The 16,932-nt window shown below is 44.3% G+C and overlaps 1 protein-coding gene across 7 annotated transcripts in view; it reads right to left on the minus strand.

Moving 5' to 3' along the window:
• The window catches only part of Cacna1e (calcium voltage-gated channel subunit alpha1 E), a 492,139-nt gene that overhangs the window by 88,597 nt on the left and 386,610 nt on the right, over positions 1-16,932 (minus strand). For 6 of the 7 annotated variants that reach the window (XM_026787575.1, XM_026787572.1, XM_026787576.1 and 3 more), the window contains exons 10-13: positions 6,916-7,031; positions 2,425-2,478; positions 1,703-1,792; positions 229-438 (exon numbers count right to left, since the gene is read on the minus strand). In XM_026787575.1, coding sequence (XP_026643376.1) covers positions 229-438; positions 1,703-1,792; positions 2,425-2,478; positions 6,916-7,031 — 470 coding nt within the window. The remainder of the gene's footprint in view (positions 1-228; positions 439-1,702; positions 1,793-2,424; positions 2,479-6,915; positions 7,032-16,932) is intronic. The other variant, XM_026787573.1, reaches the window with a different exon arrangement.

A 16,932-nucleotide genomic window follows, 5' to 3' on the forward strand; every position in this document is an offset into this window, starting at 1 on the left:
AGAAAAAAACAAAGCTCCGTTTATACAACACTCATGTGTTAACTCATCAGCAGTATTTACCCCTGCAGATAATAAAGGCCAGGAGCAGTTGTTTGATAATCCATTCCCACCTTGCTACAGCTTTGGCTTCCTTCAGTGTATACAGTCAGCATGCCTTAGGTCCTTTCAATCATTTTTACATAAAACCAAACCCCTCACTTGAGGGGATAGCAATTGCTATTCACTTACAGAGGAGGTGAGTGAGCCACTGGGGTTGGTTGTGATGAACAATGGCCACACAGGCAGTATTGAGAGCCACAACACTCAAGACAATCCAGTAAAACACTTGGGATTTGACCATGTGCCGGATAGAGATACGCAGAAGCCGTTCCTTGTGCCGGAAATAGGAGGCCCCATCTACCTTTGTGCTCTTGATACTGGCTCTGGCAAGAGGCGTGCCTAAGGAAGGGAAATGAAGAGGAATAAGACTACAAAATATCCCAGGCCTACCTTCAATGATCAGATGGCATCCACAGGGAAAGTTGGACAGCTTGAGTACCAGGACAAGGTGACCGGCACATTGCAGACCTGGGCAACCCCTATGTTATGGGCTAAGTAATCTCCACAGGGAGGGACCCTGCTTTTCCTCTCCAGGCACTCTCAAGTCCTAGGAAACTGAAAGATTCCCAAGCAGGACACCAGGCAGACACCCAGCATCTCGAGTCCTAACAGGATCGGGAATGTATCTGTAAGAGACTGGGCTTCTCTCTTCCCTTTCCCTTTCAATATGCTTCAGACACCGGAATCCTCCTGCTGCTGTGTCATATTTCTGCCACGGGCAACATAAAGCAGCATGGGCTTTGTAAGTCTCTTCTGCTTTTTAGGATGGAGTGAGAGATCCTGCCCTTTTTCTGGGGAGGAAGAAACCTGTCAAGAGCCAGAATCTGTAAAGAGAACCTAGGATTGAACTGTAGTCATATCAGTGGATTGTGAAAAGGAATTAGTTTAAGTTTCACAAGATGGAAGTAGAATGGTGCTACTCTGTTAAGCAAATGGCTTCAAGTTCTCCCGTGTGGGTCACTAGAAGAAATAGGTCCTGAGGATCCTTGAAAAATATGGGTTGAGTATCCCTTATCCAAAATAGATGGACGAGACACAGTTCAGATTTCAGATTATATGATAAAGTATCTTGGAAGAGGGATCCATGTCTACAGATAAAATCCATTTATGCTTCAGATATCTCTTATATGCATAGGCTGAAGGTAGCTTTATACAGTATTTTAAATAATTTTGTGAGAGAAACCAGTTTCACAATGTGGAATTTTCCACTTGTGGTGCCACAGCATTATTAAAAAAACATTGTCTAATTCTAGCGCAGCTCAGATTTGGGGTTTTTAGATTAGGGATACTCAACCTGTATCCCAACGTGGGTTCTCACTGTCACACCCAGGAGAGAAAGGATACATCTGCAAATGAGATCCACCTGTCACACTTGAAGAACCCTAAGCCCCAAGTTTCATGTACACAGCATCCCCTGGTCCTTTAGTCTTTTCTGCAAACCATTGGCATCTAGGTTAGATTCCCACGCCTTCCCTTAATTACATCCCTACATTCGGGATCCTTTGGGTTCTTTTTGCTCCTTGTGGGTTCTTCTCAAAAGACAGGATCTTCATTTTCATGGGAGCTCCAGAGAAGTAAAAGAAGATCTAACTGGATCACTCACCCACAGAAGAGATATCAACGCAGTGCTCATCGCTGGAGTCTCGGGTCATGGCCTCCGTCCGGCTCCTTTTGATGGTTGCCCTTCGAAGCACTACGCCAGGGAAGGGGAAGGCCAGTGAGAGGCCATAAGTACACCCAGATCATCCTGGACAAAACTTTGAGGGCTGTGGGCTGAGAGGCCTTGTGCAAGGGCCCTGTGACACAGGTGTTGGCCTTTAATACCGGAACCAGGGTGAGAGGAGTCTGAAGTCTACAGAATGGCGGGCAATGCTGGGCTTGCCAGCACCTGTGGATGCTCATAGGTTTTGAATCCTGGTTGGAGTTTATCTAAGTCTAAATGCAGTAGGTAAAAAGTCACTCCGTATCTACGTGTTCTGGCTCTTCACGGTACTGAAACTGGACCCAAGATGATCCCCATACATTTTAAAAGAAGATCCCTTCATAGACCATGAGTTGTATAATGGTCTTTTCATTGAACTCTATCAATCACATGCCCTGGAACAATGCAAAATTTGGGCTTCATTTCCATCACTTTAAAAGGCATTTAAATCTGTGACTCAATTCTCATCATTTTAAAGCATGAGGGATTTTATTATGGAGAGACTTGTGTTTCAAATCCCAGTGCGGCCCCCCTCTTCTTTCTTTCTCCTCTTTGATGGAGAGAGAGTGCCACCGCCTAAGAGGGCTAACGCCAACGAAGCACAGCTCAGCGCGCCTCCTTACCTTCCAAGGCTGATGTTCCAGCGTTTTTATTTTCTTCAGCAAGCATGACTTCCTCTGTATGGGAACAAATGGTTTAGTAAATTATCTGTAAATGCCAAATTATTGTACAAAATGAAAACCCCTCAGGGACAGTTCTGACTTAAGGCAACATGGCGAGAATAGAAACAGTTCAGAGCTCATTGTGGGCACCAGCATGGAGAGAAATGGGGCCTCACCAGGAAGACAGGCTGCTCAGAACAAGGAGGAGGCTGTGTGGTGAGGGGCTCATGAGGGGCGCTGACAAAGTGCATACTACTGCAACAGATGCCCAGTGGGGGAGGAGGGAGAGGTATTGTTAAAACCCCCTAAGTTTGTGAGGGAAAACGTTCTATTTCTGGTTTTTTCTACCCTGGTTTCCTTCTTTGCTAACCCCTGAGAAAGTACTTCCTTCTTCCTCTCTTCCAGGCCATCTGTCTCCCCATTTAGGAAGTGGGGAAGTGAGGCCATGTTTTGACTTTTACATGTTCACTTCTCTGAGGCAGAGCCCAAGGGTCCCTAGAGCAAAGGCAGGGTTTAAGGTGTGCCTTCTTGTGTCCCCACCAACTCAGCCCTCTTCGTTGAGCAGTGCTTGAGCTAAGGAAGTGTGGGGCAGTCTGAATCGGCCCCTGTGGTATAATAAGAAAATTATAGGTACACACACACATTTTTATCTCTGGTTCCTGCCACAGAGCTGTCTTTTGTATGCTAATGAGATGAGTCAGAGCAGGAAAGGGCCCTGGATAACCTGGATAATTTAGGGATAGGAGCTGGTAGCCAAAAAAAACCCTCAATGACATGATCAGATAGGTAAAATTCTTGTTTTTTTGTTTGTTTGTTTTTTTTTGTTTGTTTTTTTCGAGACAGGGTTTCTTTGTTTTTGAGCCTGTCCTGGAACTAGCTCTTGTAGACCAGGCTGGTCTCGAACTCACAGAGATCCGCCTGCCTCTGCCTCCCAAGTGCTGGGAATAAAGGCGTGTGCCACCACTGCCTGGCCTAGGTAAAATTGTTATACTCAACAATTTCTACCTTTGAGGAAGAGAAGAGAACCTGGAGTCACAGTGCTATTACCAGTGACCAATAATTTAACCCCACACTCCCATGTAAGGAAATCTCTACACACCTCCCAGACAATGGAGAGTTTCTGGGTCAGTGAACACTCCTGTGAGCTGTGGGCTGCTGAGCCTCATCCTATACATTATCCTGTGCATCCATAGCCTATACCGTTTATGCGCTGCATCCTTTATAGTAAGCAGTAAGGAGCTTTTTCTTGATGTCCAGAAGTTATTCTTAAAAAAAAAAAATCACTGAATTGATAAGAGGAAGGGATTATAAGAATTTCCATATATGTATATTTGGACAGGCAGAATCGGGGCCCATCTGAGATCCCACTTCCTGGTTTCTAAAGTTGGATAGCCTAATAGGACTAAGGCTTTAACCTGTAGGGTGTGTGCTACTTTCAGGTGATGTTTAGTGTCAGAACCAATTTTTGAATACACAGCGGGTGCCAGCGAATTAAGGACCCATTGGTTCCAGAACATACTCTCCTTTGTTGGTATGTGAAAAGATACCACATGATTCCTGGAACCGCTTCTCCCAGGCTCCCTCTCTTCAGAAGCAGTCCTGTACTTCAGTGAGCTGTCATCAACTGACAAATATTATTTCTACTAAGACTTATGAGTAAACCTCACCAGAAACCTCTTCAAAAGGTACAAATAAAACACAGCCTCTCTGTCCTGTGTCGGATGAGTTCCAAGGTGTCCCTCTAAGAGTGATAGGGTTAAGTTTTGAGCTCAACCCTACTATAGCCCATAGACACTTTGACAACCATTTCCAAAGAACCAGGCTGTTGGACAAAAGCTCGCAGCAGACCTTACTAAGCAATGCTTTAATTGAAGCACTTACAACAAGTAGACAAGCACTTGTAGGCAGGTAGAAAAGGGTAAAGCTATTAGTGTAATTCTAACCTGCATATAAAATTGAGAGTGTATAGAATATGTTTCCCAGGGAACATTTTGAGGTCTGGGCACTACCATGCAGGATAGCCATTATAGCATATCCTGAATGTTTATCAAGTACAGCCTCTGGTGAAATTCCACATTACCAGATAAAGTGTCACAGATAGGGAGCTCCTTCATACAGATATACATGGTTTTTGAGACACTTCAGAGCACATTTGTAGGGTACCACTGTAAAATCAAGCCCTTGATAAACTATCTCATAGCAAACTTAATTACCTTACCCGGAAGTCACTTTTGCTATGCACAGTGCCTGGCTTTGAAATGGTCAGATCTGAGGGCTCCCTGGGCAGATGGAAGATGTGGAGGGCTGCTGAGGACTTCTGAGAAACACTTCAAGGGCTCTGGATGTGCTCAAACCACCCTGCCCCCACCAATGCTTTTGCCAAGTCCGCTTTCTAACTTGAGTCTTTCCAGGGAAATGTAACCCATATGTCTCTGATTCACTCTCGCTCCACTTGCAAAGGGAAGGGCCAGGAAGCACAATTTGACTTTTCAGTGCGTCTTTTTTTTTTCTTAGATGGGGGAAGAGAACTGGCTATTGGGAGAAAGGGAACGTCGGGATTTTTCGAGGATTAGAAAAGCACACTGCAAAAGAGCAGAGTTCCATGGCACCCGACCCTGGGTGGGGTCATGATCGGGTCCGGGAAAAGTCATTCCTGGGTTTGCTGCCAGCTCACTCAGCAGTTTGTCAGATGGCTCCACCGCTGAGGATGCCAAGGACAGTTGGAAACTTCAAGCTGGCTGTCTGGCCTAGAGGCAGTTCAGCTTGCCTTCCCATGGTCAGGCAGACTTACTTACCATTCTGGGAAGAGGGAGGAGAGATTTATGTTTCCCTCACCCCTACTCAATAGGCTTGGAGGAGAAGGGGATGCAATGGACACACAATTGACAGCATAGCTCCTGCCTCCAGGGATGACAGGAAATGTAGATGTCTAAATCAGGGAGGATGTGGTCTGGGTGTTAATCCTGTACATCCCTTCTCAGCCCTCATAGACAATAAAAAATTGGCTCCTGAGCTTAAAGAGGGCTTTGGGGTGTTGGTGGTCACACTAAGTGTAACTGCATCACTGTAAGTTCCTATGGAAGAATGGGGCTCCTAGAATTAGCATCAAATTATGGTTCTTATTGTCCCATTGTGACTTCATACTTATTGTTGGCTTTCTATTAGGAACAGAAAAGATGCTGACTGTCATGTGCAAGGTTTTCTTTAATTATTAAATAAAAATCACTCTATATCTTCATTTTTCCTCCAGAGCAAAAACACTGATTCAATCCAGTCTTTAAAATAATAACAAAAGCAAACGCTTCCTTTTTATTGTTAGGTACTAGGTGATGGATGTCTCTCATAAGCACCTGAGCCACCTCAACCCTGGTGACTCTGCACCAATGCCATCATGGTGGGTCTAGACCCGTTCCTATAGCTGGGCCCTAATGATTTCCATGCGTGAGCAGTAAAGATGGCTCAGGTACCAGGCGGCTGAAACACCTGCCCTCAACTCCTATCTCCTGCCTGAACAGCTGCAGGGATCCGCACCCTCATCTCTTCCATACCTCTGGCCCTGTCCTCTGTGGTCTAACTCCAGTGCTACAAACATAACGTCCCTTTAAGATTCCAAGTCACAGCACCTCTGCTCACTGGGAAAAGTCCTGTGGCCCAGCAGGTTACACACGGAACTGCTGTGACTGCCTTCACACTGTCTCTCGCCACTCTTGCCCTGTTCTCTCCCCCTCTGTAGTAGAGCAGCAGTGGCCAATCCCTTAGGGAGGACTTGGAGTTATGAGTCTCCTCCCCCAGCTCTTCCCAAGGCCAACTGCTCATTTTCTCCAAGTCTCTACACAGACAAGTTCACGCTGAACCCTTTTGTGGGAAACTGGAGCACAAACCCCCAACACAGCTCTGCTTGATCTGCTTCCCCCACTGTACTCATCACCTTCTTGTGAGTTGGTAGTTATTTTGTTTATCTCTTGCTTCCCAACTGCAGAAGGATGAGTTCCAGGAGACATGAGCTTTGGAGGCATGGTAGGCTATCTGGCTCAACTCTGTACTCTGAGTTCTGGCACTAAGTAGACACTCAATCTTTATTTGCTGAATCCATGGATTATCAGTCCTAAGGTGGGGCAAAGCATCAAATATCACCAGACCAACTTGTTCTCCTTTACTGAGTTCAGCTTGATAACACTTCCTGTGGAAGGTGTTTAGTTGAAAAGAGAGAAGAGAGTCAGACCCTAGAAGATCTCCAAACAGAAGGGGAGCCTAAACCCTCACAAGGCTCTCAGCAATTCTCTCTGCTCTAGTTTAGGTTGCCCACTGCATGGGAGTCTTAGATGTACTAGGCAGGGCTAGTCAGCTATGCATGGGCAGTTACCCACCAGTGCCCTAATGCCAGGCCTTAGCTGCTCTGTCTCTCCAGGCACGGTAGCCATTCAACTTTCTCTCCCTTTATGCAGGCCTTACCTGCTTTGTCTATCCAGGCACGGTAGCCATTCAGCTCTCTCTCAATCTGTTGCTGGCGCCGCAGCTTCATGAATGCTCTCCGGTTCTCCACCCTCTCTCTTTCTTTGGCAAATTCCCTGTGGACAACAAGAACAATCCCCTGAGTTTGCACAATGCCATGATGAAGAAAAAGAGGGAAGCAAGAGTGAGTATTTGATACCTTCTAGTTACCCTATTTCTACTTTCTTTTTACCCAAGCTGCAAGATGATCTCCCTCTAGTGTTCTACAGAAGGGAGCTGCATTCCACCTCAGGCAGAGGCCTCCACATCCTTTACCCTGCTTGCTCCATGCTGAAAAGAGGTTAACTATTTGGCGATCTGCTTCAGAATGGTTCGTGTCTTTAGCCACAATGGCATCCTTGACCCTCTCAAAGGCACTTCTCTCCTTCATGCTTTTGGTAAGTGACTAAAGTATATTTGCCAATGAGTATATGCCAGCCCAGGCTCACTAGCTCATCTAATCCCCACAAGGTGCTAATACAATATTGTTAACATTCCCATCTGTAGAGGAGACAATTTGGTGTGGGAAGTCCTTTGATGTTTTGCTTTTATTGGTTAATAAATGAAGCTGTTTTGGCCAGTGGCTTAGCAGAATAGGCCAAGGCGGAAGTTCCAAGCAGATAGAGGAAGAGAGAGTAGGTAGAGTGAGCGAGAAGCCATATAGCCCCTCTGGAGGCAGATGCCGGGGATGGAACTTTACCCAGTAAACCACAGCTGTGTGGTGATACATGGATTAATGGAGATGGGTTAGTTTAGGATATAACAGCTAGCTAAAAATATGCTTATGCTATTGGCCAAACAGTATTGCAAATAATACAGTTTCTGTGTGGTTGCTTCAGTTCTGGGTGGCCAGGAATGAATGAGAAACCTCTATCTACAGCAATAATGGCTTAAGTATCAAAATAACTTGCAAGGATGCAAAGTCAAACCATGTTGCCATGGTGTCCAGTATATCGTGGTGTTAATAGGGAATGACACTGAAGGCCAATAACACTTATAACATGAAGGACTAAAGGGCTGCTGATGGCTGGTGTCCATTTTATTTAATGGACAACTTATTTAATAAATAAGAAAGGAAGAAACAACGAGACAGAACCTAGCTCTCGGAAAGAGACAGTGGGAAGGTGAGTAAGGAAAGCTGAAGAGAAAGAAGGTCAAGAGTAAGGAAAAGCCGGTGACAGGGAGAGGAACAAAGCATGTTTTAAAAAGGTTAAATCTTAGAGCTTGGGAGAGAGCTTAGTTGGTAAAGTTCTTGGTGCACAAGCATGAGGCCCCATAGCTTGAACCCTAGGACCCATGTCAAAAAATCCAGGCCTGATGACATGCATTTGTAACCTCAGGAAGAGGGGAATGGAGAAATCTAGCTGTCGTCAGGAAGATCCTTAGGCCTCACTGGCTAACTAGCCTAGTTCAACATCAGGTCCGGTTTCAAGCAATTAAAGTAGATGGCTCCTGAGTACTAATGCCCAAGGTTTATCTCTGATTTCCATGTGCATGCACACACACAGACACAAAGTCTTAAGCTCCATAAAGAGGAGGGGAAAGATAAGAAAGAGACAGAAGAAAAGGAAGGAAAGAGCAGTAGATGGATAGTAGTCAGAGTTCCTTGGTAGAGAAAATCCAATGGGTTATCAGATGGGAAAGAACCAGTCACCTGCTATTGGGCTTCTCCAGAAACGACCTGTACCAATGCCTCCTAACTATCATGCTCCCAGGCCAACCACCCCTCGCTACTGTAGTGGCATAGGAGCACAGTTGGAAGCTAGCCATATCCAGACAGAAAGGTAGAACAGCCGCTATTTGAGTCCTGCCTGCTGATCCCTAAAGTCGGTGGAAGAAGAAAGGAGTAAGGACTGAGGGAAATAACACAGTTGCAGCAGAGGGGATGGGACGATGATGTAACAGGATACAGATGCCTGCTCACGCTTTGCTTGGACTTTCTGTATACAACCCAATAGCAATGGTTGCTGTCAAGTTGAAGATATGGGGACAAGGCATATGCATGGTTGAAGATACAATGAGTCACTAAAGGTACTATGAAGGGAGAAATAAAAGTAAAGAGTGACCCAAGGTAGGGAGGGTCTAGGTAGTGGAACTCAAGCCCGGGGATGCTTCCTGTCATCTTCTTTTCTGGATTTCAACAGTTAAGAAGTAATAGTGGCCTGGGTAATTCATAGCCTCACTACTCACCAACATTCTTACCTGTGGTTCTTTGATTCATCCCTCCTGACTTATTAGTGTCATTGTTTTGTTGGTTATACTATCAAAATAGTACTTGAACTCACCTTCCCTTCCTTCCTCACTGCCTTAACCCTGGACCCCATCTTCTCTGCCTGGACCATTGAAATGGTACCTACTTTGTTTCTTAACTAACTATGTGTCTTCCTTCATTTCATATATTTTGTGCTATTACTCATCTTTTTAAAGGATCATTGTCATCTTAAACTTCCAAACCCCAAGTAAGAACCATGATAAATAACATTTATCTTTTTCTTCATCAAGTCCCTTCCTACATGTTGCTCATTCAATCTCTACAGCTATTCTGAAAAGGCAATAAAATAGGAATTTTCATTTCCAATGTAAAAGTTAAGTCATTTGATCTATTCTAAGACATGGAGCTGATATAAGCACCCAGGCCTAGTTGCTCAAAGAGCTCAAGTCCTTCCATGGTCCACCACTTAGCTGGCTATAGCCAACCCGTGTCTCTTCCCATTTCATATTTTCATATATACTTATGTCTTGAATTTCCAACAAGCTCTGGGCACTGGGCTAGGAAAAACTTACCCAGAGGGAGTATTCTGAATAAGATCATGACAAAGAAGAATCTCAGTAGGGTCCGGACCAAAAGAACAGGAAAACCCTTGAGTATGTAGGGCAAGCAGTGCAGTGTTTCTATTATCTGACTCAGAAAACTGAATCTGAAGGGTGTCAAGTAGCTCTCTGAAATAGCAAGAGTCCAAGGCCAGAGAACCACAGGAAGAAACCGTAACTCTAAATCCCACCTTCTTTCTATTCCACGTTGAACTCACTTACTATAGCCCAGGCTGACTTCAAACTCACTAATATAGCCAAGGCTGGCCTTAAATTCCCGATCCACCTTCTTTAATCTAAGGAGAGTTCTGGTTTATAGTAGCAGAAGGGTGGCCAGTTCTTTGGAAGTCTCCTGACACATGCCTGAGTTTAGGAGATGCCCGTAGATAATCAGTTCCGTCCAGTGTTTCTGTACCCATGGTGTCACAGCGCTCTAATGTGCTCTGTTTAGTCTCTAGAATTCCACACCAGAATAAAATACATCAGCATGGGATGCAGCAGAATCACCACCAGGTCTGTTCTCAGAGCAAGGATTCTGGGAGCATTTGCTACTAGTGGACAGGGAGGGGACTTCTCAGTTTCCTCATCAGTCAGAACTGACATTAGAAGGAACCATAAGGGGCCAGGAATAGTGTTTACCTGCAAGCATGAGGACCTGAATCCAAACTTCAGAGCCCACCACAAACAGAGCCAGATGTAATGGCTCATACTTGTAATCCCAGTCAAAAGGAAGATCCTTGGGCTGGCCAGTCAGTCTAGTCCAGTGGTTCTCAATGGGGGGGTGGGGGTGGTCATGACCCTTTGGGGGTTGAGCAACCCTTTCATAGTGGTTGCATATCAGATATGCATCATGATTCATAACAATAGTAAAATTACAGTTATGACTTAAGCAACCAAAGTAATTTTATGATTGGAGACCACCCCAACATGAGGAACTGGCTTAAAACGTAACAGCATTAGGAAGGTTGGGAACTACTGATGTAGGCTAACTGTTGAGGCCTTGGCCAATGAGAGACTGTCTCAAAAAAACAAACGACAGAAGTCAAATGGCTCCTGAGGAATGATAACATTCCTTTGTCCTACACACACACACACACACACACACACACACACACACACACACACACACACACACACACACAGTGTTTCCAAACAGAAGCTGTAACAAGTGTGCTCTGGGAACAGTGATCTGTAGAAAGACAGTATAGTCACAAAAACCTGAATTGGGCTTCCATGTTGAAATTTTCCTTTTCCTACCCTTGTGATTCATAATGTTGGACAGACCCTCTTCCCACTCAGTCCCCAGGAAGGATCATATGCAGGTTCCCTTAGGACACAGACAGCCTGGAAGAAGGTGAACTTGGATTTGGCTGACCCTCCATTCTGCTCTCTGTGTGTGTGTTCATATTCTCAAATTTCACTTATAGGACTGAAGAAGCCCGATTTTTCCATCATGTGGTAAAGAACTCCTCCTTCCTTGTTATTGGATTTATGTTTGTTTTCTAGTACTTTCCATGTGAGCCATATATTGTTAAAAACCAACTCTAATATACAGTCAATTCTAGATTTTCACAATAAGATAAAGTAGAAGTATTGCATGGATAATCTCAGCAGGAAGGATGCCCCTAACATGCATCACACATGCCTGAAGGGATAGAAAGAAAACAGAGTTCATTTGCAAATTATTCTTATATGAATATGAAGGTTGATTTCTACTTTGTGAATTTGTTGAGCTATAAGGAGCTATTGTCATAGGTAATTCACAATATAGCTGATTTCTGTATTAATCAAGTGACTAGTGCTAGTCCATCAAGAGATGATAGAACGGGCTTTGGCCAACCACAAATCTAGGATTTATCATAATGTGTGCTGAGTCTTAGGGACTTGAATTGGGGGCCATTAACTTGCTTTAATCCATGCTATGCCACCTCGGCATCTCAGAATACCTGGAAGGCGGTTGCTCTACTGTCTACTGACAAAATGTTCTGGAAAGCCTGCTGTAAAACTCTCTGGAGGAAGATACTGGCTCTTGGCTTATCCCCTAGCTCCAGAGCGCTGCTCCTGATTCAGTGCATACAGGGAGCTTTGTTTACTGGCTCAGAGGCTCTTGCTGCTGTCATGGCAACCCGAAAGGAAGACAAAGCCTGCCAGGATGGACTGGCCTGTATGACTCAAAGATCTGTTTACCCACACTTCTGTACACACTTGCATGCCTCATCACACACACATTGGCACAGAAAGACAAGCTCACACCAGCACTCTGAGGCATATGCAGATAGACTTTGCACAGCACACAAATGCCACGTGATCACATTCCCGTTAATCTTCAGAGTCCATGATTTCAGCAGGTTTGGTTACCTACAAGGGAACCTTGCCAATATTCTTCTATGATCCTTGTCTTAGGAAGGAGGGATTTAGGTTAGACACCAAGAAAAACATCTTCAACCTTAACATTCTGAAACAAAGACGGCAGTCATGGGAGTGAGGGTGGGCCTTGCTTTAACTGCAGCTGTGTTGGAAAGCAGATGGGGTAAGACTTTTCACCATTATGTTTTCAGTCTATGAAGTCTGGGAACCTTTCTTCCACTTTCCAGAGAAGCAAACATAGCCCCAGAGAAGGCAAACACTTTCCTGAAGGTCACACAGTTCAGTAACATTATAGTTATTTATGTCTTAGCCCTTGACTCATTCCAAGAAGGATTTAAGGAGACTTACCTTGTCAATAAAAGATGGCTAAAACAGAACCTGGCCTTCAAAATCCCATCTAGTGTTGACTCTCATAAGCAGGGTTAGTGTGCTGGTGCAAATGTTCAGACATATTGTGTCATCCATACTCAAAACCAGGCACTTTGGGAGGCTCCTCCTAGGAGCAGAAATTCTTCTCCAAATTGGTTAGGGCAAGTGATTGGCATTACATGACATGATGTAATCAGCCTCTGCCCCTCTGCGCTATATCCACTACAATGAATGAATGACCACAGGTCTCTCGGATCAGGATATCAAGCAATCAAGACATGAGAAAGAAATGTAGCCTAGCCTAATTTTCCTCTTCAGATAAACTAAAGCAGAGAGAATGGCACTGGCTTGTTAGCCCAAGGTCTGCAACAAGTGGAGGCTGACCTATAGGAACTTAAAGAATAACAAAGGTCTGGCCATTCACATAAAGGGGATAATGAATGAGGAATTATGTTTCCTGCTTTGCTTTTCAATCTAAAACCTGATATAATCTGTAGTGTTGAAGTATAACTACAAAAGACTCTGATGTTGGACAGACGTGGGCTTGGATCCCAACTCTACTTTGATTAAAGCCCTTAAACCTGGTTCTCAGTTTGTAAACTCAGAATAAATATCACACCCATCTTAAATGGTCATTGTGAGGACTGACAAACAGGTGAGGGGCCCAAAGTCTGGCATCTAACATACTCCATGTAAGTATTAAGGACATTCCTGAAAATATTTCATAATAGAAATAAGTTATTACCAAGGCTTTCCTCTGTGTCTATCCATCCTATCTCCAAAACACAATTTACAAGTGCCTGCCACATGCTAGGCATTGTTTTAGATTATGGTTGCTATGGTTGATCATCATTGTCAATGTGACCAGATTTAGAATAGCCTAAAAGATGGCCTAGCACACTGCCAAGTATGTCTGTGAGAGTGTTTCTATAGAGAATTAATGGAGGGACAAAGATCCACCTTGAAAGTGGGTGGCACTCTTCCATGGGCTTGGGGTACAGATGGATTAAAAGGAGAAAATAAAATCCCATCATCAGCCTTTCTCTGCCTTCCAGCCTGAAAGAAGATTATGAATTGAGACGCTCTGCTATATTTTCTCCACCATGATGGACTGGACCATCTGAAAACATGAGCCAGAATAACCCCCAAACCCCTTAATTGGTCTCTATCAAGTATTTTTGTCACAGTGAGGCAGAAATAACTTAAATACGATATTAATCAACATCAAGGATAAATGAAATATATTTGTCCCCATAGCGTTTGCATCACCATGCAAGGCAAAGACAGAAAAGGAGGTGAGGAGAGCATATAGCATAGAGTACACTGACAAGTGCTCAAAGGGAAATAAAGCAGAAAAAATGTACAGTAAGTACGAAGGGCAAAGACAGAGTTTTTGGTTGAGTGAGCAGTGAAGGCCTCAATGAGAATACATCAGAAGTGGCATGAGGTATACAAAGTAGGGAGTTGTGTAGATATATCTGGGGAGGACCACTACAGGGAGATAGGGGACATCCAGGACAAGGCCTTGGAGCACAGGAATATGGGGGGGGGGTGCACTGGATGAAAGAAATGAGGCCATATGAACAGAGGATACTTGTAGTAGGAGGCTGCTCGTTTGTTTCCAAGCCACCCAGACCCAAATAATCACACAGAAACTATATTAATTACAATACTGTTAAGCCAATGACTCTGGTGTGTTTCCTAGCTAGCTCTTATATCTTAAATTAACCCTATTCTATCAGTCTGTGTACTGCCATGAGGCTGTGGCCTACAGATAAGGTTCCTAAGGTTCCAGTGTATCCTTCTCCTTTGGCAGCTACATGGCATCTCCCTGACTCTGCCTACTCTCTCTAAATATCCCTTCCAGCCTGGCTATATTCTGCCCTGCCATAGGCCAAAGCAGCTTTATTCATTAACCAATAAAAGCAACACATATACAGAAGGAGCTCCCATATCAGGAACTGAGTAAGTGGAAGCCAAGATGAGGCCAGACTGTATGTGAGGACATATGTAGAGGGAGGCTCTCAGAAGGTTTGACTTTCCACAGTTCAGCTAGGAAACTATCACTAGGGATGGAGCAGAACAAGACTGATTGAAGTTTGCAAAAAAAAAAAATGTCTCTTGCTGCCTTGTTGAGAAGAAACTGAAGGGGACATAGAAAATCAGCAAAGCCTTCTAGAACATATCCAGATGACCTTGGTTGTGGGCAGAGTGGGACTGCTGAAAAATTGTGAAGTTCTGATTATAATCTGAAGGTAGAGCTTAGAGGACACACTGACCTCTCCAACATGGAGCATAATAAAGAGATGAATCAAAGACAACCTCAAGGGTTTTAGTAGCCAAGAAGAAAGGAAAACAGGCACTGGGCAAAGCAGGCTTCGGAGTAGAGGAAGACCAGGAGTTCATCTCTGCACAGAACTCAGCTGGATTTCATAACACATTTATATTAAAGGCCAGTAGGGCCAATAGCATCAAGGCTGCTGTGTTATCTACAGGAGATGTGGCCAGTGATGCAAAGATCCTCCCTGGGGATTGGACAGAGTCAGGCTGGCTTCTCCACCAACTTTCCTCGTCCCTTGCTGGCACATGCTAGAAAGATGCTAATGATTTTCAGCCAAACAAAAATCAGGAAATTATTGTTGCCACTGCTGCAAATAAAATTGAAAAAAACAAAACAAACCTGGCAAATATTCTTGAAAGCTGTACTCTTTGTTCCACAAATGTTTCTGTTCCCTTCCACTAGCTGGATGAACCTGGAATAACACATACTGTGTGCAGCCACAAGTGGCAGTTCTCACGTGGTTGTCCTTAAAACCTTCTAAGGCAGACCACGGCACAGCACTTGCCTAGCAAACATGCATGAGGTCCTGGGTTTAGTCCCAGGCTTTGCAAAGACTAAAAGACAACAAAAATCTTGCAAGAAGGGACTGTAAAAGCCCTTGGGGCGCTGGAAGGGTTAGGAAACAGTGAAAGACAGAGCTACAAAGCGGAATTCAGCTCTCTCCCTCTGTTTAATAACCCACCAGCCTGTGCCACCTCAGTTTGGCACACAGATACTATCAAGGCATGAACTCCAAGGCACACACATCGCTTCCTCTCTCTCTGTGCGCATATAATAGTGTATGTTTCAGTCACAATATTTCACTGGGTTCAAAACCCTGTGGTGCAGGAAGAATAAGTCATGGTGAAGTAGGAGCGTTTCGTATTCTTCTTCCTCCCCCACCCACACCCCCCACGGCACGCTAATTACAGGATGAAAGAGGCATCCTGACAGAGAACAAATGGCTGTGTTCTTTTAAGAGACACATTTTGCACTCCTCTGAGGCAGCAGAGCAAGCAACTCCCTCTCCAAAACCTGTGGCTGTGCAGAGGAGGGTGTGTGCTGTGCTCAGAGGCGTGAGTAAGAGCTGTTTCCAGACTGGCCATTACACACTCCTCAATCTGTGGGGGATACATATTGTTTTCTTCATAGAGGGCATTAGATTCCCCAGAATCTGTCCTACATCCGCAGATAATATAAAGAATCCTTTCAAAAAAGATTCAATGTCATAGTTTAATCATAAAAAATTCTTGCTTGCAAAAACAAACACCATCTTCTGCTTTCGACTGGACAAGTAGAATTCAAGAGAAGGTTCAAAGCCACTAGATTCCAGCCAGTGGAACGGAAAGGAGATGGTGGAGATAAAGGGGAGGCTGGGGGAGGAAGAGACAGTTTAGGGATTTGGTGTAGGCAGATTTCTTGCTCCTGTCTCGAATTTGAACAACACAGTGGAGAGGGCATGGTGTTTCCACAACCCTTATACCCACATCTACTCATTCTTATGTTCAGGCATGTTAGGAATCCCCTCAAACTTTGTCCCATTGTTCAGGCTTAGCGCCTGAACGTCTTCAAATCACACAGCCTGCACCAGGAGCTTTGGGCCTCCAACCACGTCCATTCTTTGTGCTGGTCTACTTACTCACTGACAACCCCATTATGCTGTAAACTGAGGACAGGTGTGTGCCCTGCCCTTTCTCTTTATTCCATGTGACTGCCTACCTGCCTACCGGACATTAGGTATTTTAATATCAAGCAGGCACTTAAAATTCTAGGTGGCCAATATAAACATTTTAATTTCTTCTCTAATTAAATTCTCTTCTAATTTCTTCTACCTCAAGCTAGAGTCACTATCTATCCTGCCTTTTTCTTAAGTCAAACTCAAGCCACTTCATTAGTGATTCCTAGTAGTTATTGCAATCTCTCTTCAGCATCACTATTATTAACCCAGTCCAGCCTACCTGTCATTCCTTGCCTGATGCTTCCCACAGACAGTAGCAGCCAATAAACTCCCTAACTGACTTTCTGCTTATACTCTAATCCCAACCTCTGATTCCCACCACAGAAGAAAGAGGAGCAGATAACTTTCTAAAACAAAACAAATATAGAACCCC

The sequence above is a fragment of the Microtus ochrogaster genome (genome assembly GCF_000317375.1).
Source record: "Microtus ochrogaster isolate Prairie Vole_2 chromosome 6 unlocalized genomic scaffold, MicOch1.0 chr6_random_2, whole genome shotgun sequence".
Lineage (NCBI taxonomy): Eukaryota > Metazoa > Chordata > Mammalia > Rodentia > Cricetidae > Microtus > Microtus ochrogaster.